We start from the raw sequence: 24,643 nt of genomic DNA, 5'->3' as shown, positions 1-24,643 counted from the left end.
AAGAAAAATTATTTTTAAAAAATTATATATTTTTTTTGTCTTTTATCAGCTGTTTCTCGGCAAGAAAATGTCCAAATGTAATGTAATTTATATTTTCTTAAAATTTAAAATGTTTTGTATCAAATGATACCTACCTTTTGACTCTCCTTGCTAGAGTTTTGGAGTTATGAGTCTTTACTTTTGTGTGTGTCGCTCAGAAAAAAAAAAAAAAAAAAAAGGAACTCTAAAAAAGCCTTCAGGTCTGACTTAAAGGGTTAATTCAAATAAATACTTTAAAATAATTTGAGCTTCAGCCTGGTTTAATAGCATTTATATATATATATAAAAATGTCTTTGGTCAAATTAAGCTGTAAAATAAATAGTTTATCCCTTTAAATGCAATGGATTTTGAAAGATATCAACAAAAAAACAGGCAAAAAACTTTAAAAGCGATTTTCTCAGGTTTTCAATTTGAAAAAGAGGGCAGACGACCATAATTAAAATGGGTATATCTTTAAAACCATTCAAGGTATGACTTTGACTAGGATATCATTTTAAAGCTTATTGTCTCATCTTTCCATTGATACCAAAATCTCAATTTTGAAATTTGGGTCACTGTGACTCATTTTGCTGGATCAGGTCACATATGGATTTATGAAACATTATTATTCCATTTGTAAATTGTTGATTGAAATCTAAAAGTTGTGTTCCAAATTTGAGGTTGATATCTCAAAAAAAAAAAAAAAAAAAAAAAAAAAAAAAAAAAAAAAAGATCTTTCAGTAAGATTTCGTTTGAGCACAGTAGCAAATTTTCTCCATAAGATGCCAGCAGAGCTCCACTGGTACACACATTGTGTGTGTATGCAATTTTTGAAAGAGAATAACTCTACTGTACTGAAAATCACAAATCCAACCAATTTTTTTATTACATGCAATCAGTGTTGGGCACATTACTTTAAAAAAGTAATTAGTTATAGTTACTAGTTACTTCTCACAAATAGTAACGGAGTTAGTAACTGAGTTACATCACTATAAAAGTAACTAATTACCAGGGAAAGTAACCATTGCGTTACTTTAAAAAAAATAAATAAATAAAAATAAAAATATGCCAAATAAATTGAATGCCCCCAATATTACGTATAAGTCTAAGAATAAATTATTCTTGATGCGACTCCTGACTCATGATCCGCTCTTGCTCACGAAATGAAATTTCTCTGTACTGTGTTGGTAGCCATTAAAGAAAACGTAGTTTCATATTTATGTTTAAATAGTCCTTTGTTATGTTTTAAATCCATTTATTCGATTATGAAAAGTGAACAGCGTGAGTAAGATGCATCATAAGATGCGAAAATATATCGGGAGACATGGAGTGGGTCAGACATGATTTTAAACACTACATTAAGTTTTGTTTTATAGAAAGCCTCTCTTTAAAGTGAATTTCGTTTTGTAAAAATTGTATCTTAATTTTAATCAATGTTTCATCAACCAATTGCTTGGATTTAATATATAACAAGCAAATATAGCAGACAATAAAATCATGACATGGAGGCACGGGCGCGATCACTGGTGCGTGAACTGGAGCGCGTCTTCTAGGCTAAATGAACCGAAACTCAGAGGCTGCTTGCCTCGCAGACATGAGAAATATATCTATAGAATGCTTGAAATATCTACTTTAACGAAAATGAAGTAATTAAAAATGAAAAGAAAGAGGCTACTCTGATTATATAGCCTAATCCGAATGAAATGTGCGTTATCTCTCTAGGCGCGTCCATATGAGCAGATGATCAGCAAAGAGAATCAGCAATGTCAACTTCATCTTTGCAGCCGACACTGATTCAGAAAACATTACTTTATTAATAAACAATTAAAATGTCTCCTTGCTGTTTTTGTCACACTCATAATCATTACTTTTGCCGGTTCTTTATGGCAATTATGCGTGCCCTTGAGTGCTATATAGCCTATATTATGTAAATGCTCCTTATTATGGTTTATTCTCTCCAGTATTTAAGAAATTAAATTAATATAAATGTGATTAGTCAACTAATAGCTTAAATGAACAACTACTAGTCGACTAGAAAAAAACTCATTTCACATATTTTCGATCAAGCATCAAAAAGGGTATTCTGGTTTGAGCTCGCACTTCGCGCGCATGCTCTGACAGACACACACACAGCGCATCATACATTATTATCAGTTTAAAATTATATTTGTGTATGACTAACCGCAGCACACACCAGAGAAAAAAACTTTGCAGGTCCTATGGCTGAGAGAGAGCTTACTCGGATGAAAACCGCTTCAGTGAGCTCAATTATAGTAACGCGGCATTTTTTTTGTCAGTAACGCTAACGGCGTTGTAACGGGAGAAAAAGTAATTCGTTTGATTACTCGTTACTGAAAAAAGTAACGGCGTTAGTAACGCGCGTTATTTATAACGCCGTTATTCCCATCACTGCATGCAATACAAACCACACTCTGACATCCATACCAACACACCCACACAATTATAGCTGCATAATTTATTCAAAATGGCTTTATAATATGCAGAAGCAGAAAACAGGAATAAATCAAGTATTTGCTTTATAGACCAAACCTGAGAAAATGGCACCATTTGGCAAAAAACAGTACAAATTTTAATTATGAAGCCTTGCCAACAGAATGAAAGCCTATTTAACAAAGACCGCACCATTTTGTCTTTAAAGGGGTGGTTCATTGCAATTTCACTTTTTTTTTTTTTTTTTTACTTTAGTTAATGTGTAATGTTGCTGCTTGAGCATAAACAGTATCTGCAAAGTTACAGCACTGAAAAGTCAATGCAAATGGAGATATTGTCTTTTAGTTATGGCAGTTTAATGCCTACAAAAACGACTGGTTTGGACTACAACAAACTTCTTTCCGGGTTGGTGACATCATAAACCCTGCCCACAGGAACACGCAACAAAGTGGGCATTATGGAAGCGGAAGAGTTGTCTACACCGGACGTGTGCGGAGTGATGCGACACGTCAAAATATAATAGAACCCATTATAATCAGTGATATTGTCTACACTGGATGCGGCGCTGAAGACAGCTTCCAGAATCTACATGAGTTCAATGCTGGATTTGCACAAAGGCTTTTACTGAAAGATGAAGCAGTTCCCACTTTAAAAGCAGAAGCTGCCATTTATGGGCTCCTAACTGTAAGTACGTTTTATTGTTTGTACATGTCTTTTAAATGTATTATGTTGCTATTTTGTGGTTGCATCAAGGACGCAAACAAAGACCAACGCGTTTTTGCTTCGCTAGCCAGTTAGCTAAATTCTACTGCATACTTCAACAAACACCAACAAACTTCTATGTTCATAGACAAACAGATATTCATGCTATAAATTAAATGATACCTTTACAAAAATGCTGCTACTCAGTCAAGTATTCAGCTACTGTAAAGCTATAATCAGGATAAAACCGGATATTGAAAGCTAACAAACAGCAGTAACATTTACATGTGACACCATATCTAAACACTTTGACACAAATACAAACGGAAATAGTTACCATTCATAAACATCCTTTAAAAACCGTGCTTGCAGAGGTTCTGCTTAACCCTCTTCATCAATACTGCTATCTGAGTCTGATTCGGGCTCAATTTGATACGGCAATATTGACGCCATTATTTACATTTCCACTGAAGCACATGTAACAACTAATGGTAAGGGGCGTGGCGTTTCCGTACGCTTCAGCGAATCACAATACACTGGGCCAGCTAATCAATCGGAGCACATTGCGTATTTTGGAGGGAGTGGAATCAGAATCAGGAAGTCAAACCAGCCATTCAAATGACAATGGAAACAGCGGTGTAGAATAAAGGTAAAATATATGAAAAATACAGCGTTTTTTAAAAAACAAAGCATTAAGACATGTTAAACTACGCCCCATAAACACAATCAAGCCTAGAAAAAAAAAAAAAACTGAACCACCCCTTTAAGGTCATGAGTGTAACTATTTTGTGTACCTAGTGTAAAATAGATTTTATTAATGGATATTCGGACCGAATGCAACGACTGGACGAACATTTTTTGGTCCTGAGACTTCCACAGACAATATATTTTGGACCATACATGTACATTTTTTAATATTTAGAACACTTCTATCATTGATTATTATCAGGATGTGAACAGAGTTTCAACCAGAATAACAAAATGTGTTTGTGGAAAAAAATTGCCTACCCTACCTTTAATATATCTGGACACCTGAAATGTGTTTTACAGAAACTAGGCATGTCAGGACTTTGAATATTGTTGTGGACAAAGAGGGAAGTCAAAAAGAATGACAACCACTAATTTAAACCAATCTGACAAAATCACTTCATGTTTAAATTTAAATTCAGCTTATTTATTTAGATGCATCTGATGTTTCTTTGTGTCCTATTTCTGTTTTTGCTGTACAAAGCTTCTTCTTATTGTTTCCATGTCTGGATTTGTGTCTGTGGTTGGTGGTCTTATGTTGCACTTACTGGGAGGAGAGGCGTGGTCTTCTTAAGGACATGCTGTAGCTTCTCTTCCAGTTCTTCTTTCCTGTTCCCGATCTGTTCCTCACACCATCCTCCTGGTCCATCATCTGCTCAAGCAGCGTCTGGTCATCTGCATTCAGAGGCGCTACTGAGATGTCCCGCACCGCTCTGAACTCACCACAGTTATTTAGGTGTTCGTTCTCCAGGCGGAAGAAATTCCAGACAAAGCGCCTGAAACAGATGACAGATTATAAGGATGGTACTTTACTTTTGAGTTACTTCAGCAGTCAGGAAAAACCCATTCATCAAAAAGGTCAATGCAGGTATGCTCACCTAAAGACCTCCAGCGGTGCGAGGACAGTTTCCAAAATATCAGAAATGTGAGGGAATGAAGTCACAACCTCAAGGGAAAGCGTAATGGTCCATGCAAAACGCAAGATTACGTCTTCTATTATGGCACAGTAATAGTAAGCCTGTTCAAAGAGAGCACGAAAATTAACAACGACAAATCTGTACACAATATAAATGCTGTGGAGGTGACTGTTCTCTACAAAAATATTTAAATAAGACACCTAACTGAAATGTGACGCTTAGGGCTTAGTAAACGCCTCTGATTGGCCTTTGTGTTCACACGCTCATCAGACATGTCTGTGATTGACTACAATGATCAACACATGGGAGCATTTGAGAGCAGGCGTCTATCAGTGGACCAGTCCACTGATAGACACCTGCTTTCAAACGCTCCCGTGTGTATCTGTCTAAGCGCTCAGTGAAGAGAGTCTTTGATGTCTATTTCACAATCACAGACATTTATCATGTGCGCATTAACAATTGCCAATCAGAGATGTTTACGAATCAGCTCAGCACTCAAAGTGTCACATTTTTAAATTACCGACTTGGTCTCACGGTTTGTACATTTGATAATACTAGTGTGTGTGTGTGTGTATTCTTACTTTTTGTGGATATACTATCTCCTCTCTGAGAAGGGTGTTTTCCCCTGCTTTACGGTCAAACAGACCCCAGTCCATCTTCAGGTCCCACAATAAGGTGTAGCAGGAGTTAAGGATCCTGCAGGCAATTAGCAGGTAAAAGAAGACCTGACCTTCCTGAAGACCTAATGATAACAGAAAGATAGTGACATGAAAGAACATCACAGACACAAGAGAACACAGGACTGCACGTTTAGCCATATGGTGTTCCTCAAGGTTCGGTGTGTGGTCCGCTTTCAATCTCTAAAAAAATATCAACTACATTTTGCCTGACAAAGAGTGCCTTTCATACTTGTTTCAAGTGGGGGAAAAAAGTCATGGTGACTAAACAAAGAATTTCAGGTAAAGAATGTAACATCTCAGGTGTTTACCTTGATGCGTCTTATAAAGTGCAGAAAAGATGACCACAAAGAAAGTAGTGGAGTATTTGCCAGCATTGAGCAGGTGAGGGCGGGCACGCTTTGTGTCCCGGTAACGCCTCAGGCATTGCACAAACCGGAACCAGGCAGGCAAACATTTGATTACAGCTCGTACTCCATATGAATATGAGTGACAAATCCCTCCACCTGGTTTAAAAACAAAAACACATCACCATGTCAACATTAACTGCCAAATAAAGGAATTACTGATTATGTGAGTACATTAATGTGCATCTGGATACCCTCTTTAATCCATAGCTCCCCCTCAGACTTGGTCCAATTTAGCTCCATACTGTAGAAGCAGATCATGTACTCCAGATCCATCAGAACCATTACTAGAGAGTTGAGTTGGTCAGCCAGCCAGAAATCTGCAAACCCCACTCTGTGAAATGGAGCTGTGACCACTCGAAACTATGAACAGAAAAAGGTGAAAAATATAGGAGAAAAGAGGAATAATGGAATAATAATGTTTCATAAATGTGTGACCTTAAAAAACACAATAAATACTGTTGTACATTATGAAATGGGATTCTCTAGGCCCTTACCAGTAATTTGAGCAGCCAGAAGCGAGATTTGTAGTAGCATGTTTTGAAAGGGTTGATAAGGAAGAAGAAGAAGAACCCATAGAGAGCTAGAGGGTTCACTTGTATAGGGATCATTGTGTACTTCGCGAAGAGGCAGGACAGAATACTGACGGACCAAAGTACTCCAAGGAAACCAGCAATCTGCACAAAGAGTGAAAAATTAATGCAATTTTTTATATACGTTTATTGATTCCAAACTTTACAAACATAACCTAAAATCGACCAAGAAAGAAAGAAAAGAAAGAAAGAAATGAAAAAAAAAAAAAAAAATTTGTCAGCTCACCACTCACACAAAAGAAAGAAAAAGAGGACAAAACAATGATTGTTCAAATACTTAAATATGTCTTTCACATTTTACCTCATTATTTTACCTCATAAAACAAATCCTCGAGAAAGAAGTAATCTAAAGATACATATTCAAGTATAACCTTTTGCCAAAGTTTTATTAAAGGCGCTTTATCAGATAGCCAATTCAAAAGAATACATTTTCTTGCGCAAAATGTTAGAAAATTCTACAGCATCTTTTTATGTTTATCTGTAGTAATGTCACAATGTATTCCAAGCAGCATATGCATTGGGTCAAAGTCCATGTTAACAGACAAGATAGCATTAAGTTCTCCACATTCTTCCAGGTTTCCTTCCATTGATCATCTGTGACATTAACCCCCGGTTTCACAGACAAGGCTTAAGTTAGTCCTAGACTAAAATACATGTTTGAGCCGTTTTAACTGAAAGCAACTTATACTGACATATCTTAACATATGTCAGTGTTATTGTTTTGTCTCAAGATGTACACCAGTAATGTTTTTTCTAGTGTACATTTATAAAAGATACTTAAATATCCTAATTGAACTAAGGCCTAATCCTGGCTTATGCTCAGCCCCGTCTGTGAAACCGGGCCTAAGTATTCTTTCCCATGTCTCTTTCAAAAATTGCATATCTGAAGAACCACAATCCTTAAGAATCTAGTGGAAGGAACTTTTAGATTTGTCCAGGTGTAGAAAAAGCTGCCTCTCCACAGCAGATATATCCTGATTTGTAAACAAAGTAGTCTCTTTTCACAAAGTCTCTATTAGTCTCTATTTACAATTCTTCTAATTGTAAATAGAAGAAGAAATCCTGACTTGGGATGTTGTATTTGTCAAGTAGCTGGTCAAATGACATTTAAAATGCATCCATCAAATAATTCCTGCAATGTGGTGAGGCTTTTATAAACCCAGACTCGGAAGCCTGAGTCAACAGTCACCGGCAGGAAGTCAAGACTTACCACAAATAGGAGTAAATGCTGAGGTCTACCCTCAAAGCAACTAACAGACTGGCATGCCTTGATAGTACAAATTATGATAGGGTTAAGGCAAGCCAATTTCAAGGATTTGAATCTCTTGAAAAATGTAACATTTACTAAAAAAAAAATTCTAAATGAGCTTTTGATATCAAACCACACAAATCCCTTTACGCACCCAATCAGAGATGAAACGTAAATGAATACTGGACTGATATCTCCTAATATCTGGAAGGTCAAAACCACCCACTGAAGATGAAAGTGGTAAAGTAATAAATTTAATATGTGCTTCTTTTTTTTTTTTTAGACCATATAAAAGAACTAAGCCTGAATTTCATGATGGTTTTTATGTGTGAATTTTATCAGAATCATTTGGATGGGGTAAAGTAATCTAGGAAGGCTATTCATCTTCAGAAAAGAGATCCGACCTAGCTAAGAAATAGGAAGAACATTCCACCCTAGTCCATTTTAATGTGCTCAAAAAGCAGGAGAAAGTTTGCCTTTCACACATCGTGTCTTTTGCATGCTCAAATTCGTTATTTCAAATGTAGGTGAGTGGCAGGCGCGCTTATAATGGAAGCGACGCGGTCGTGGTGTGCATGCGATGCATTTTCCAGGCACATCAAGATGAAAAATTCTCAACTTTTCAGACTGCCGCAAGCGCACCGCAGGTCATGTGACAAGAACCAACGGATCAGCTTCGGCCTTTCCGTAACAAAACATCGAAAGCTCAGCCGAACAGCTGATCATAGCTGTACAGGGTGTTTTCATCTCCACAAATATATCTAGTAGTAAAGTTAATGCAAGGGCTAGAAATCAATTTATCCTTTGCTGAAACTTCCTCGTTGTCGGGGAGAGCGCAGTTCATGGTTGCATAGCAACGACAGATGCCACGGTAGCACAAGCACTTTGGAAAGAAGGAGAAAGCGCCGCACTGCGCTATCCATGAGGTTTTAGACGCGATATGTGAACAGGCCCTTATACATCTTATACATCGACGTGTACGAACTAAATTGTTGTAGGGGGATCTGGGGGATCCCCTATGAGAAAATGTGTGCGATTTTAATGCAAACAAAGCATTCTGGTGCACTCTGACAAGAAAATAAATAGAAAAACAAATCAAAACAAAACACAAAATTTACTTCAAGTAAAAAAAAAAAAAAAAAAAAAAAAAATCATTGACACTAGGGCTAGGAATTTAGCCTGACTACGTCAGACTTCCTACTTCCGCTCAATTTCATTTCGCTTCTGTACTCAGTCTGATACAGCGTCAGAGCTTTCTGTTTGCCACCGGTCTGGAAACAGCCGGGCCAATCAACGAACAGAGGGCGGGCTGAGAGCCGTGACGTAGATGCTAAGCGCCGAGTTTTACATTGTAGGTTAGAGAAATCGAAAACCGAAACAACCGCGGAAATGGGAAACGAGACACGGGATGCAATTCGCTCTGTTATGGAGAACATTCAACTCTTTTTCAAACTGAAGCCAGAACAAGAAGAGTGTTTGATAAACATTTTAAGTCTTTAAATCTTTAAACAGATTTGAGTTCGATGCATGATTTCTGTGCTTCGATGCGGCTGTACAGGCGCATAACATACGTCATAACTAAACGTATCTGATTGGCTTACGGGTAACCAATGATTTTAAACTTCAGACAAGCGCCCCCTAGCGAGAGAGAAAACACTTCTCTATTATGCCATTCCAGACTCTGTCTACGAAGCAAAGTGAAGTAGCAGAGTCTGGTATTACCAGGCTACTAGGAATTGACACAAATTTCTCAATTGTATTTGATTCTGATTTAGAAGCTTGCGATTTTATTACCTTTAATTCAATATTGATTAATTTGGGGCCTATCAGGTACATTACATGGCAAATTTCCTCAAAGAAAAAAACCAACTAAAGCTGTAAACTATACAGGAATCCACAGAGCTGGTACATAATATTGGTACATGATAATATTAAAGTTTAAAATTTATTGATTTGTAATCTACTTATATATAAATTACACAAAGGAATTTTATATAATAACGTTACATTTTTAATGACATAATTATGTTTCTACTCATTTTTTTATGTAATGTTAGGCCTAAACATTTAAATGGTGGCTGTCATAAAACGGATTTATACAATCAATATTGAAGCACAAGTTAAGTACAAATACAATGAATATGCAATCGCCTATAATGCAAAATGCTCCTCTCTAAGTTTATTTTCCAAGACCTGCCCAATTCAACTTCTGATTGGCTAGCAATGTCAGTTTGGTTGAAAGAGAAAGCTGTGTTCCTTTCATACTATTGGGAGGCGAACTCATGAACTCGAATGTAATATAAACATTCTTTTTTTCAATGTAAGTTAGGTCTCTCATTTTTTTCCGCAGCCAAAAACTTTAAAAACCCTGCATCCTAATAAACATTGTAATTCTAAAATGTTTTAATATCACAAGACTCCATTTGTCTTTATCTCACAAAAAATAAAAATAACATTCACTTTATTTCTCAGAACTTCAATCAAAGATATCAAAGTTACCTCAAAGAGATGTTGGTGGGACAGGTTGTTGCGGGGGTTGAGCTCGAATATTAAGACGTGGTTCACGCCAGCCTGCCTCCAGCCATATGTGTTGATGCCCAACAAGAAAAGGAATTCAATGAGCAGGAAACCACCCCGATAAATTCTTACCAGGGGCCACACACTCCTCTCCTCATCCTCATCATCTTCATTAACCAGTGTTACCACACCTACAGATGTGAAAAACATGTAATTGTTAAAGTAACACAAGTATTAAACTCTTGAGAAAGATTTAGAGCTCAGGGTTATATTGCTGTTGGTATACATCTTTGACGTGGTAAAGTAGAGAAGAAGCCTCATGACTTTGGGGGAGATGGGGGACATTTGACCTGATAAAGTAATTAGTAGCAAACTCTCATTAGAGGTTATATACCTGTGATGATGACTGTGACTGTTAAAGCGACGAAGACACCACAGTAGAGTCCTACTCTAAAAGTGGTCCATGCTGGTGCAGGCTAAGATAAAGAGCAGAGGATGGTGAGAGGTTCATGGTCCTTTTAACGGTACTAATGAGAAGGTGTTCTGGTGAAGGTCACAGAGTGTCCTACCTGCGCTGCTCCCAGTGGGGGCACTCGGAGCCTCTTCATAGCTTTCTGTCGGTCTCCTCCCTCCAGCTCTGCGGTAACAAGAGCCTAGGGATTTGAGAACATGCTATTAGAATAACTAACCACTGTGCTAGTTTGATCAGACAATCAAAATTCAATTCTTCTTTAAAGCAGAGAGAGGTGTAGTAATTTAGTTTTTAAATGTTTTATGAAATGTTTATAAGTGGAATGAGTCATTTGATTGTAAAGTGCATGGTACCTCGGTTTCAGAGATGAGCTGAGTGATCTTCTTACAGGTGTAAAAAGGAGCCACTTCAACATGGGCCTCACGCCAATCAGCACCTCGAGTCGTCTCAAATATCTTGTCATGTTTCTTTAAAATCTTCCGAAAACCTGTGAAGTTTAGATTCTGACAGGAAGAAACAATTATTACTTTAAATGAGACTGATTTATAAGTCAAAGAACGGCCAAAAATGAATAAAAATCAGAAATGAACAAAAGAAAATGATAAAAAACAATATTATTAATAATATGGTAATTGCTAAAAAGCACTACAAATGAGTGATTAGAGTTATCATGTGATTCCATCTACAAGATTCCATCTAGTCCAGGGGTTCCAAGTTCCAGTCCGCCTTCCTGCTTTGCAGTTTGTATGGCCATTTCTCAAATCGTTCTTAAGTGATCTTGACTCCTTGTGTTCTCGAAGTTCAATACCAATACTCAAGAACGCAAGTACAGAGAACGCATGAAAGTACCCAGATGTGTTCTTGATATTGAGGATGCATCAAATGCAGACTTGAGAGAATTGAACGGTTAGAAATCCAAGAAGACAAAGTGGCTGGAGGATGTACGGAAGCCTGTAAGCTTACTCACTTATGTGGCGCTCGCTCGTGAAAGTAAACATTTTTCCATTTGTTTTGCTTACTTTTAATAAAGGTGATAAAGACCTGAAGAAAGCCTGCAGTATTTTTATTGGCATATTAAAAAATAATCTTAATGACAAAGCATAGGTAAAATTAAAATTATATTATGACAGAAAAGTTTATATAGGTCATGACATTTGTTTGTGATGTTATGTTGTATTTATTGTGCATTGGACACTACTTATAATATGCTGGGATGGTCAGTTGAGTGACAAGATCAGTTGATCACATCACAATTCTTACAAAGATGTGTTCTGTGTTCGTTCTTTCAAGGTAGCCTGGCAAGACCGGTTTCTACAAGAAAACAAGTCTGTTCTTTGCATTCTTGGAATTGAGAAACAGCCTATGGGTGCTTCTCAATCTGCTCCCTAGCTCCTGAGCTCGTAAATCAGTATATCGTGTACATGAATTCGGGCACTGGTAAGGACAGTAAGGACCCTGGCTCACTACACATTGGGATACTGATGACTCCATTTCCAGCGACATGACAACATCCTCATTGGACAACATCACTACTGGTATTTATGAACAACAGCAGAACCGATAGCCTATCTACCTATTATGTTTTAATGTTATTTAAAGTAAAATATGACAAATACTTTGCTTGTTACTTATACATGCATAATTTCAGCTGTAAATAAAGTATAAATGTTAGCTAGATTACATTCAATACCTGATGTATTTTTATATATGAAATAAAATAAATAATGGTTTGTATTTGAAAAAAAACAAAAAACAAAATCTATCGTGTGTCAATATGTAGTGAGTAATGCGGTAACACTTTAGTATGGGGAACAATTGTCACTTTTAACTACTTGCTTATTAGCTTGCATAATGGCTGTTATATTGCTTGCATATTGGCTGTTAAGTATTGTTATACTTGCATATTGGCTATTACTACTAACAAACCACATATTAATGCCTTATTCCGCATGACCATATTCTACATCCCTAAATCATACCCCATACCTAAACTTAAATGCTACAACAACTACTTAACTATTAACAGTAAATTAAGAGTTTGAGGCAAAAGTTGTAGTTAATAGTGAATGTATGTTCTCTATACCAGTGTGTTACAGAGTTTGCTTAAGTTAATTAACATTTCGAGCTTCAGAACCTCTGTTAAGGGAACATAATGACCCGTAGATGCTCAAACTAAATGCATTCATTTGAATCACCCTGCAATGTCATCAAACAAATGAAACTCAAGTTGCGCATATTAGTGTGGAATTGGAAATCTAGTCCATTATATCAAGTGACATGACATATTCAGTACTCAAACAATTTCAAAACATCTGTGTTTTGTGTGCTTTCAGACCTGGTAATTCTGCAGCAAAATAAGGCTGAGGTAGAACTCGCTGAAAGCCAGCTGCAGGTCTTTGATATTGCGATGTTTGCAGCGCTCCTGCTGCGACAGGTGGAAGACAGTGCGACGCCGGCGCAGATCCGTGGCTCGGCTGCTCTCCCGCTGTGCGTCCAGAGATGACTGCAGCTCATTCTGTAGCGTGGCGAAACGCCGCTGTGCTTCAGCAAGCTTCTCTGTGTCATAAAAGAAGGGAAACATCCTCAGTATGTAATGAAGTTGGATGGATGGAACTAAGGTCAGCAAGAGAAATAATAAGCCATTTCCACTGCAGGAACATTCTAGAGGAACCAAGAACTTTGAGTTGGTACATGGTGTGTTTCGCAGGACTAAGGTCTAAATGAAGTTCCGGGTAAAAATTTATCCCTCAGAAAGTCTCTGTCTGAGAGGCAGTTGTTTTTCAAAGTTCAGGAACTTTCAGGGGTGGGACATAGGCGCTGAACATGCTGATTTTTAAAAGCCTGTTGTGGTTTGTGCAGTAAGTGTTGTTTGCTATTCGAATCAACAACAAAAAAATACGACAGATGGACTTAAGACGAGATTCAGGCTTTATTAAGCTTATATGCAGAGGACAAAATCCAGCGGAAACTGAAATGTTGCATGCAGTCCTAGATCACCGGACTAATTTGCCTCATCTTCACGGTACTTTAGACCACGATGGAAACGCAGACAGCAAAAGGTCTGGGGGGAAAAGTTTCTAGTTCCTTGGACAAATTTTTCTGGGTAATTTCGGTGGAAATGTGACTGTAGTCAACACAAAATTACAAGTGAACAGTCAAATATACTTTCCTGGCCTTCTACAATTTATTTTGGGTTGACATCAACGATTCCTCCCTCCCTACCCGTCTACCCTTCTCATTCTGGTAAGTAATTCCCACTTTCAAGATCCAATCAGATCCCAAAGAATAAAATCAAAACTTCAAATCTGCCTACTCAGTTTGTGTTGTTTTGTGTAGATGTCCGTTTTCTCCATATTAGGATTTTTCTGCCTAACGCTTTCAGCTCTGTGATTGGTGGTCAAGCTGTGAAATTACAGAGGGTCAAGCCATAGCAAGTCACTGATAGAATAATTTCAAAAGAGAGGAAAATTGACCATATTGATCATATCGTTCCCCTAAATGGGTGGGCCTTATTATCAGTAAGTTTATGACAAGTTTATGACTGTGGGGAATTTTGTGCAGAAAGCAAAGCTTTTTTTTTTTTTTTTTTTTTTTTTTGTTTAAAGCATTTCAACCACAGCAATTAAAACTACCCCTGGATAACAGCATCAATCAAGAAGCTAAAGCTTTACTGCTGGGATTGTTTGCTGTTTGGGCAAGTTATTTAAAGGTGCCGTAGAACACGTTTTCAAAAGATGTAACATAAGTCTATCATTAAATATGCACCGATTCAGGCTGTGGCCCCTTTAAATTCTCGTGCTCAGCATAAACAGCATAAACAAAGTTCACACAGCTAATATAACCCTCAAAATGGATCTTTACAAAGTGTTCATCATGCAACATGTCTAGTCGCGTAAGTATGGTATTTATTTGGATGTTTACATTTGATTCTGAATGAGTTTGAGCCTGTGCTCCGTGGCTAAAGCTAACATTACACACTGCTGGAGAGATTTATAAAGAATGAAGTTGTGTTTATGAATTATACAGACTGCAAGTGTTAAAAAAATGAAAATAACGACAGTCTTGTCTCTGTGAATACAGTAAGAAACGATGGTAACTTTAACCACATTTAACAGTACATTAGCAACATGCTAACGAAACATTTAGAAAGACAATTTATAAATATCACTAAAAATATCATGGATCATGTCAGTTATTATTGCTCCATCTGCCATTTTTCGCTATTGTCCTTGCTTTCTTACCCAGTCTGATGATTCAGCTGTGCACATCCAGACGTTAATACTGGCTGCCCTTTTGTAATGCCTTGAACATGAGCTGGCATATGCAAATATTGGGGGCGTACATATTAATGATCCCGACTGTTTCATAACAATGGTGTTTGAGACTCACTGTATGTCATTTCCATGTACTGAACTCTTGTTATTCAACTATGCCAAGGTAAATTAAATTTTTAATTCTAGGGCACCTTTAAAATCTAATAGGTTAAATGACTGATTTTATTCTGGCTGCCGCTTTTTTGTTGGTTTTGTGTCACCATATTCCACTGAAATGCACACACCAACTGTGTGATGCTGCAATTATTTGTAATGATTATTTGCATTTTATTACTTTTTGTTTAATTTTGGAGATGACTCTTATGCTCAACTCTGATGTTTGCTTGTGGCATTTCTTGTCAAAGGTAACATGCAGTATTATAGAAGAGGATACTGTAAACTAGGCTGAATTTACTTTTTCCCAATGAGGGAAGGGGATGAGAGGGCCAAGATTCAAGAGTCGCAGTTCACTACTATAATAAAATAACATGGTTTAATAACCTGGTTTAATAGTCCTGGGTTTGGATCAAAAGCTTTATTGTCTGTTTTCAAAAAGTTACATTTCTGTGTGATGGGTAATATGTCAATGTAAATAAAAAAAACAGGGAGCAGACACAACCGTGAGTTTTGCCTCAAACAAGCCTAGTTTTTACACATAGTTACCTGAATAGAAAGTGTTGATTTTGGCCAGCTCCTTCTCACATGTTTGGAAGAACTTCTCCTCAAACTTGGCATAGTATCTCTTGACAGTGTCTTCATCTGTGACTAAAAGCAAGAGGATAATTGGAAAAAAATTATTCAGGAAAAACAAAAAAAAAAGAGGGGAGAGAGATAGCAAAAAAAAAAAAAGGTTGTACAGAAGGAATGAAGAAACCTGTGGAAAACATTGTTCTTTCATAAAGCTCCAAGTCCTGAGGTTAGGTGTATAATTGAGAGAGGCAGAAAACAGGCAGTGAGGTTCTTTCTGCAGAGCAGTGCATCAGATTCACATGTTGGGCCTTGTGAATATGATCTCTGGGTCTCTTGCTAAAAAGTAGAAATTTTTACACTGCCCACAGAAATGTTATTCTTGTACAGATCAAAAGATCTCAAGGACAGATGTTTGGCTCAAGCCATTTCAAGTATTTAGAGGAGATTCAAATGAACCCTGTTGCAAGTGAATCAAGGAAAAAAAACAGCATTATTCAAATAAAGTAATCACCCAGGTTTTGAACATTGGATATCACCAATGTTTTGAGGCTGTAAGCAACTGGGGATACTATTTCACACCAACAAGAATAAATTCATTTTATGACAATCTTCTTGAATTAATGGGACATAAAGTCTCTTAAATTCACCAAAGCTGCATTTATTTATTTATTTACAGTAAAAACAGTAATATTGTTAAATATATTATATTAAAATAACGTTTCTATTCTAATCTCTTTTAAAATGTAAATTCAGCAAAGCTGAATTTTCAGCAACCATTACTTTAAAGCCAATCACACTGCACAGACCAGTCGGCGTCTGTCGGAGCTTTGAACATGTCGGGTCGTGGAATGTCTGAGAAGTGACACTGTAATCTGGTGATTGTCCGCATTGGTCTGTGTCTGTTGGAGCAGTGAATTGGCCTTTAGTCTTCAGTGTCACATGATCCTTCAGATATTCTAATATGCTGATATGGTGCTCAAGAAGCATTTCTTTGTTGGGCTGCTTAACATTTTGTGTAAACTATGATTTTTTTTTTTTTTTTTTTTTTTTAAGGGTTCTTCGATTAGTAGAAAGTACAAATAAATGCTGTTCTTTTGAAATGTATTCATTTTTTCTTGTAAAAATGTAAAATGTATTTACTGTCACTGTTGATCAATTTAAAGTTTTCTTGCTAAATAAAAGTATTAAATTTAATTAAAAATAAATAAAACTTACTGTCTCTAAACTTTTAAACATCTTTGGTGAGTAAATGTCAGAATTTTCATTTTTGGGTGAACTATCACTTTATGGAATCCCTGTATAATTATTCTGCGTCATGTCTTTCCAAGATCCATAGTCTGAGAGCCAAGACTCAAGGTTAATTAAGTCGATGTAGTCTTAAATCACAATAATCATAACAGTTCACGGGTCATGACTTCAAACATTTACAGTTAGAGGGCATGTGATGTTTCTGTTGACTGTAAATACTTTTGACACCATAGAGACGTAACTGCTTGATATTCCCCTACGAGGGACAAAACACAGAGCGCAATGACGGTAAGTCTGGCTGATACTGTCCAGACGGACAGACAATGAATCACTATCTCAGGACTCTCAGACTTGGAAAAATGACTCATGGCTTAAAATACCTAAACTGGGAGCATTGCCTCCTAAATTGTGAGTTTCACACTAGCCAAGTTTCCATCCAATTTTTGCACTGTTTTGTTATCGACAAAGTGAATATGCCTTAAAAAAAAAAAGTTTGCCAAATTTGCTGACTCCAGCCTGTTTCCATCCAACTGGCCTTTTACCAATAAAATGGTGTGCATAATGACGTCATCCCCGCCCAAAAAAACAACACGTCGCATAAGTTTTGTTGTATTGCTAAAAGAATAATCTGCGCTTGAGTAGTTTCCATACGTAATTTTGCATACATTGCAAATTATATTGTATCTTTTGCATCCCAAATATTTGCAAAATGCAGAGCGTAATATGACAATTGAAACCTGACAGTTTACTGCTTACTATTTTCACAAATAATAGGCCTATTATTAAAATTAGAAAACATCAGAAAATATCAGAAGACCACGGCAAAGTGGAGCAGCTTGTCTGACAGGACTGCTTGTAACTGCCTTTGTGTGTTGTGTGTTTGTGTGACACATGGCCGCTCATTTGTCCATGCAAATTTTTTTTAGGGTCCAGAAAAAAGACTGGTACAGTGAACTTTTCAGTCTTTGCACATAGCAACAGTCTTTAGCATAAGCCTTGAACATGAAGTCAAGAAAGTCACGGACTGATGTAACAGAGAACACATATATTCAGATCATTCAAAGCAAAAAAAAAAAAAAAAAAATTGTTCTGGTTTCAGAGTTCAATAATATCAATGCAATCCAAAACATCAAATCGCTACTGATTTTTTTCAGTGATATATGCAGCTAAACATTTTATTTGTGTATTTAACCTTTTTAAATGGTCTACGTAGCTTAACTGATGCTGTCTTCATTGTAACATTAATTTACAGCTTTTTGGATTCAACCCACTTTATTTTTTCCTAATTTGTTTGAGATATAAAATTTATATTACATATTAATAAAGTAGCCTAGGACAGCTTCTGATCATGAAATCAAAACAGCCAAAGCAGTGATATATAAGAACTTTTACCAATATTTACCCCAAAAAAGTACTGGATATGAATATAAAAAGGTTAAGATCAGATGTTTTATCAGGCTATTATATTATTATATGCTAAATGTTGCAATGCGAATGGAACGGAAATAGCTTGAATGAAGCGCGTTTGGCTCTAGATAAAAATATTAGAGGATGTAGCGCCAAAAGGTCATTACCATAAATGATTCTGCGCGTTTGTGGTGCGAACTGCTCCATTGTTTTGAAGCGCTGCTCGCTTTATACTGTAGTAAAATGGCGCAATTATGTCCCACTGCTCTATATTTTCCTCATCTATTTTATACAAAACTTTATTATATTATTAAATTGTATATATAAAATTCATGTTTTTTGTTTTGTTTTGTTTTGTTTTTGTACTTCATTATATAGACTATTTAGATTAATACTTGATTAAGCAATATTCAGAAACCAGCGCAGTCGCATTATTTTTCTAAGAAACTTTATTAGATTGTAGTTTGAAATGAATGCTTGGTAATAGGCCTATTATTTTTAAAACAGGAGAAACATATGCCTATTCTGAATTTATACACTGTAGCGGCAGAATAACTTTCCCAGATTAGATAACTCAAATATCCATGTTGTCACTTAATACAACTTCACATACTAAGTTTCTAACTTAAAACTTACTAACTTAAACTTTTAAGGCAGCATGCCATAAACACTTACTTTAAGTTGAAACAATTTTTTAGTGTACAGAATGTAATTTGACTTTCATCTTCAGAACACAATGAAAAAAAAAATGATTGCAACATTACAAAATAAAAGAAAAATTAAGATGTGTAATCAAGAAAAAAATGACATAAAATTACAAAAATAAGAATGAATGATGTTTGAGGGGTAACGTTTAATCTTATCAATAGTAATAAAGTAATTTTATACACAATTTAATAATATGAATACAATTTAATGCATCTTTGAACATTAAATGTTCAAAGAATGCTTAAATGGGAGCAACAACACAAACGCTGCATAGGCTAATTATGTCTTGTTATTTGTGTCAAAGCCATTTTCTTGACAAAAAAAGTTCCAGACTAGTTTTTTTTTTTTTTTAAACGGCATTTGAACTATCAGTAGAATTTATGAGCTAAAGTTAAACGGACAGAAAGACTGCGTTTTAGCAAAAGTAGCCAGGAAACCTGGATACTGGCATACCGATGTATTTTAAGCAGAGATGGCCACTCGAGTTAGTGACTCAGACTCGAGGCGCACTCAAGTCACATTTTTAATAGACTTCAGACTTGACTCGGACTCGACCTGAAATTACTTCAGACTTGACTCGACTCGACTCGACACAAAAGACTTGTGACTATTTTAAAAACAACTTAAGTCTTTTACCCTTAACTACTGATAATAAAGAATTTGTGTTGTGTTTGAATGGTTTTATAATATCTGCATCACATATATGTCATTTGTCATAGAATTTGATTACGTATGTCTACGTATTGTGCATAAACTCATACTCAATACTCAAATGTCATAAGAGTCCCATGAAAGATGACAGAAGTTTTTTCTTTGGGTTTATTAACATATTAACACGTCAGATCGGCTAGGTGCATAGAATGTGAGAAAACAAAGACACCGGAACAACATCAAATTTTATGAGACATAGCATCCACAAAGGAAGGTGACATTAACTCACACAGCTAGCTATTATACTGGGTTGTAGCTGCATGGCTCATTTGGATTGCCAGCCTGTTAAAATATGAAGAAAAAAAAAAAAAAAAAAAAAAAAAATCTAGCCTTTAAACCTAGCACTATGTTTTATCAATCTTTTCGTATTACATGCAGCTTTTCTAGTTCTTAATGTTTTTCCATAAGAGAGAGATAGAAAGAGATGTTAATCCATTTATTACTTAAAGCTCATATTTTAACATATCGCAATCAACATGCGTAGAGTTTTCTATTGACTTAAACATTCCGAGGTTTGATATTTTCTTATAATGACTGTTGTCAATAACAACAAAGCTGTATAACAAACCGTGACTCACTGGCGCCATCTTGCGTCCGCTTAGCAACTGTATTGAAAATGACTACTCGTGTTGCCAGGACGATGGTTTTGTACATTGTAATGGATTATAAAGTAACGAGCTGGATGACCATTATCCCTTACATCACAGAATCTTAATTTCAAATAAAACAGATAATAGAAAGATCATATTATTTTGTCTATATAATACAACTAGGATAAAAAAAAAAAAATTAAGTATGAGATTTTTTTTTTTTTTTTTTTTTTAATGACTCGAGACTTGACTCGGACTCGTGACAAAGACTTCAGACTTGACTCGGACTCCAGATTTTACAGATGTTACTTGTGAACATCTCTGATTTTAAGTGTAACTCTTAAAACAAGGAGGCCAATGACAAGAAAACCATTACATAAGTGGGCTCACAATGTGTGTGGAATCCAAAATGAGAGGTGAGGAGAGGAGGGAGAAGGCGGTTTACTGTACACACAATATTACTCATATTTCATCTGCCAAAGCTCAAGTACTGTGGTCTGTATGTTTGAAAAACATCATCTGACGAAACTAAAACAATGTGACTCCCAGTTGTGATTCTTGAAACACTAAACTACACAAAACAGCCTATAATCCTACACTTCCAAAACAAACACTGTTTGATTGACAGGAGCCTATTAGGCTTTGTTCATAAATTAGCTACATTTTGTTTCAATCTGCCCAGAATCATTGATGCGCAAGTTCTATTAGATATATGAGATTTATAAGGATCTGCTTCCCTGATCAAAGTACTACACCAACAGAGTGTTCAAAAATTTATCTGAGCAAGCAGTTGACTTATCACATGACACTTATCAGTTACTATAAAACCCTCAAGTAAACATGCAAGAATTCTTTTGTGTTATGATGGCCGTATGAGGTTCATTAAGTTCAACACTTTCAAGTGAAAGGGTTAAGAAGATTCTGTGTTATTCTCACGACAAACTGTTTGATCTGATCTGATCCTGTGTTAATACTGGATTACTCCAGCTCTACAGCAGGGAGTCCCTCTCTGTACTGGTTTAGGTAACCCTCCCAAGTGAGACCTTCAGCTGGGTCATTGTGTCTGGCGTGCTATGCAAACACACAGCTCAGTTTCATATCAGCTTGGCAGGGATTAACATACACAGCTCTCTCTTTTAGCTGGAGCTCTGGGAGAAAAAATAAACTACAGAGTGTCTCGGCACTTGAGTACTTCGAACTGAAACCTTCCGGGTAATGCATGACCTTGCAGAAGGACCCTCTGTGATTATTTAAATCTGTAACACACAACAGCTCTGGACTTTGATGCTTCTGTACTTTTGACTAGCGATAGGGTCGACGTATCCACCAAATGGTAATTTTTACATTACTGGCCGATAACCGCATCTGCTACTCACCTTTCCCTGAAAATCCCTGATAGGTCAGCCAATTCTTTCGTCATTCCATGTCTGTGAATAAACTCACACAAAACTAGCTAAAACTGTGGCTCCAACACCTAATCAATAAAAATCGACAATACAAATCATTGACAACTAATGTCACTATTGATTAGTTGGGTGTATACGCTGTGCATGGAGAACCTTCTTCAACAAAACTTTACAGTAATGAAAAATGCACAGATGGAGAGCAACAGTGAAAAGGTTAACATTTGACAATAATATTTTGTTAAAATATGTTACATGTACAACATTTTGGCTTAAATTTTACCATATTTAATTGAAACTCTAGTTGAAATGCAAGTACTGATATTTTTCTGAGAACAATAACTAATATAATAATATAGCTGCAAGCAGCAATTACGGGGCCAAGCACAAAAACGGCACAAGAAGCCAGCCAACACAGCTGGGAGCATCAGACCAACTGCAACAGTGAGCGATTAAAGACCTATTGAGATCATTCTAGACAAACGAGCTGAAAAATGATCAAAAATGAGGATTTACTGGTTTATCACTTTCGACCAATAGGTGGCGCTGTGTCCAAATTGTTGCGGTATGTTCAGAGTGAGGTGACAATGACACTTGCAAAGTTTGGTGTCAATATGTCAAAGCATTGCAGAGATACAGCGTCAAGAGTCGTTTTTGCATCATGCCTCAAATTCTTTGCTCCGCTATACGAAAACGGTTTGACTTATCGACTTGAAATCCATAACTTATTGTCAGCATCGTCTGAAGATGGTCTGATTCAATTTTGGTGAAAATCGGAGCAACGGTCTAGGAGGAGTTCGAAAAAGTAGGTTTTTAAAGAAAAACAATATGGCGGACAGGAAGTTCAGCTGACTATGGCAAATTTGATATCTATGTTCTCAGCATGACCCAAGGAATCTACTCTGACCAGTTCCATTACAATCGGTCAATATAGTCAAAAGTTATTAGCATTTTTGTAAATTTTGTTATAACTTTTGACCACAAGGTGGCGCAGTGCTGAAACTTCTCAGGCTCCTTCAGGGTATTGTGCTGGGGACCCATACCGAGTTTCGTAACGATACGCTAATGCGTTCGTAAAATACAGCATTTTAGCACGAAATTCAAAATAGCCGACGGCCAAAATGTCCGATATGGGAAAATTGGATATCATTTGAGTCGGCATGATACCCCGAATCCAACAAGACCAAATTTATGATTTTTGGACAAACCCATCAGAAGTTATAAGCAAAAATATCCATTTTTCATATCTCCGCACCAGTAGGTGGCGCTGAGCCGAAACACTGCATGGTGCTTCAGGTCATGCTTGTGAAGACATGTACCAAGTTTGGTCTGAATATGATAAAGTGTTTCAGAGATACAGCCTTACTTCTATATTCGCAAGCGCTACGTACAATTCGTTCGTGTGTTTTTCGAAAATGGTTTGAGCAATCGACTTGAATTCCATAACTTTTTGTTACCATGGTCTGAAGATGATCTGGTTCAATTTTCATGAAAATCGGACTAACGGCCTAGGAGGAGTTCGAAAAAGTAGGTTTTTCAGAAAATTCAAAATGGCGGAAAAATTTTCATGACGGAAAATGACGTCATATGATGCAATCGATTCGTCTTGACCCAAGGAATCATAGGAAAAAAGGATTTTGTTTCTAGCCCTTATGGTTCAAAAGTTATTAGCATAAACATAAGTGCAACTTTGAACAGCTGGTGGCGCTAGAGGGATTGAGTTAGAGACTCCAAATTTGCTATGGACAAAGGTCATTCTGTCCTCTAACTGTATGCCAAATTTCACAACTTTCCCGCAAGCGGTTCTATGGGCTGCCATAGACTTCAAGAGCGGAAGAAGAAGAAGAAGAAGAAGAATAATAAGCGTACGGAACGCCAACAATAACAATAGGTGCCTAAGCACCTTCGGTGCTTGGCCCCTAATAATAAAGTATGATTAAATGTAAAGATGTAAAATGTAATGTGTAAAAATGTAAATGTAATGTATAAAAATAATTGTAAACGCATTGCATATGCATAGCATGTAGTCCACTACATGCATCAGCATTGTGTCCTGAAGGAACGGTTTCATTTTTATCCAATGTGCTAAAAATAAAGTTGCCTTTGAAATAATTGTTAGTTGCAGCTCTAGCTAAAATGCACTCAGAGATTACACAGCTTTAGAGGTGTCTGCTGAAAGAATTGCGTACTAGACGAAATTTCCATTAAGAAATCTAGAGACCATGATCTCACTCTGAACACTGAAGTACTGACATACGGCCATAATCACTCACGTAACTGTACGCAAAACACTTAAAATTAGAGGTTTATGACTTCAAACACCTGCACCATCAGCCCTTTCTAATATCCGTCATCAAAAAAATCAGCATCTTATTAACGAAAAACCCTGGTCATGCAATTTCCCCTCCAAAACCATAGCTTTACTTAAACAATCCCATTAACTACACTTATCACCACCCAGAAAAACCACAAACTTTGACAGAAGATTATAGTTATTTCTAGATAATCACAACTACCATCATCCCACAGCTTAGAAAAACACTCAGTATGCAGGTTTATGGCTCTCTGGGAGCTTTAGCACTGTTGTCGGAAAAATGAGCATCTGAACACGTGTTTGTGTGTGTGTTGTAACCTTTGGATGTAAATCACTGCTTATCTGAACGCTAGAACAGTCCTCTATAAGTTTTCCATCAGATGTGGGCCTTGCGCTGAGCCCCATGAACTAATAGATAGCATGACATTACAACAGAGACAAAGGTTTTCCTTATCACCCATGTTTAGACATTATATTCTGACAAAGCAATTAAATTACACACCTTGCC

At 36.6% G+C, this 24,643-nt stretch overlaps 1 protein-coding gene across 1 annotated transcript in view; it reads right to left on the bottom strand.

Moving 5' to 3' along the window:
- Positions 1–24,643, bottom strand: part of xpr1b (xenotropic and polytropic retrovirus receptor 1b) — a 42,324-nt gene that overhangs the window by 3,159 nt on the left and 14,522 nt on the right. The window contains exons 3-14 of the mRNA XM_048164906.1: positions 15,728–15,829; positions 13,087–13,307; positions 11,105–11,254; positions 10,849–10,932; positions 10,674–10,755; positions 10,262–10,470; positions 6,418–6,597; positions 6,115–6,283; positions 5,825–6,019; positions 5,418–5,578; positions 4,798–4,937; positions 4,468–4,695 (exon numbers count right to left, since the gene is read on the bottom strand). Coding sequence (XP_048020863.1) covers positions 4,468–4,695; positions 4,798–4,937; positions 5,418–5,578; positions 5,825–6,019; positions 6,115–6,283; positions 6,418–6,597; positions 10,262–10,470; positions 10,674–10,755; positions 10,849–10,932; positions 11,105–11,254; positions 13,087–13,307; positions 15,728–15,829 — 1,921 coding nt within the window. The remainder of the gene's footprint in view (positions 1–4,467; positions 4,696–4,797; positions 4,938–5,417; positions 5,579–5,824; positions 6,020–6,114; positions 6,284–6,417; positions 6,598–10,261; positions 10,471–10,673; positions 10,756–10,848; positions 10,933–11,104; positions 11,255–13,086; positions 13,308–15,727; positions 15,830–24,643) is intronic.

Source organism: Megalobrama amblycephala, linkage group LG17, assembly GCF_018812025.1.
Source record: "Megalobrama amblycephala isolate DHTTF-2021 linkage group LG17, ASM1881202v1, whole genome shotgun sequence".
NCBI lineage: Eukaryota > Metazoa > Chordata > Actinopteri > Cypriniformes > Xenocyprididae > Megalobrama > Megalobrama amblycephala.
The sequence above is the reverse complement of the archived record's forward strand: the minus strand, read 5'-3'. Positions and strand labels throughout refer to the sequence as shown.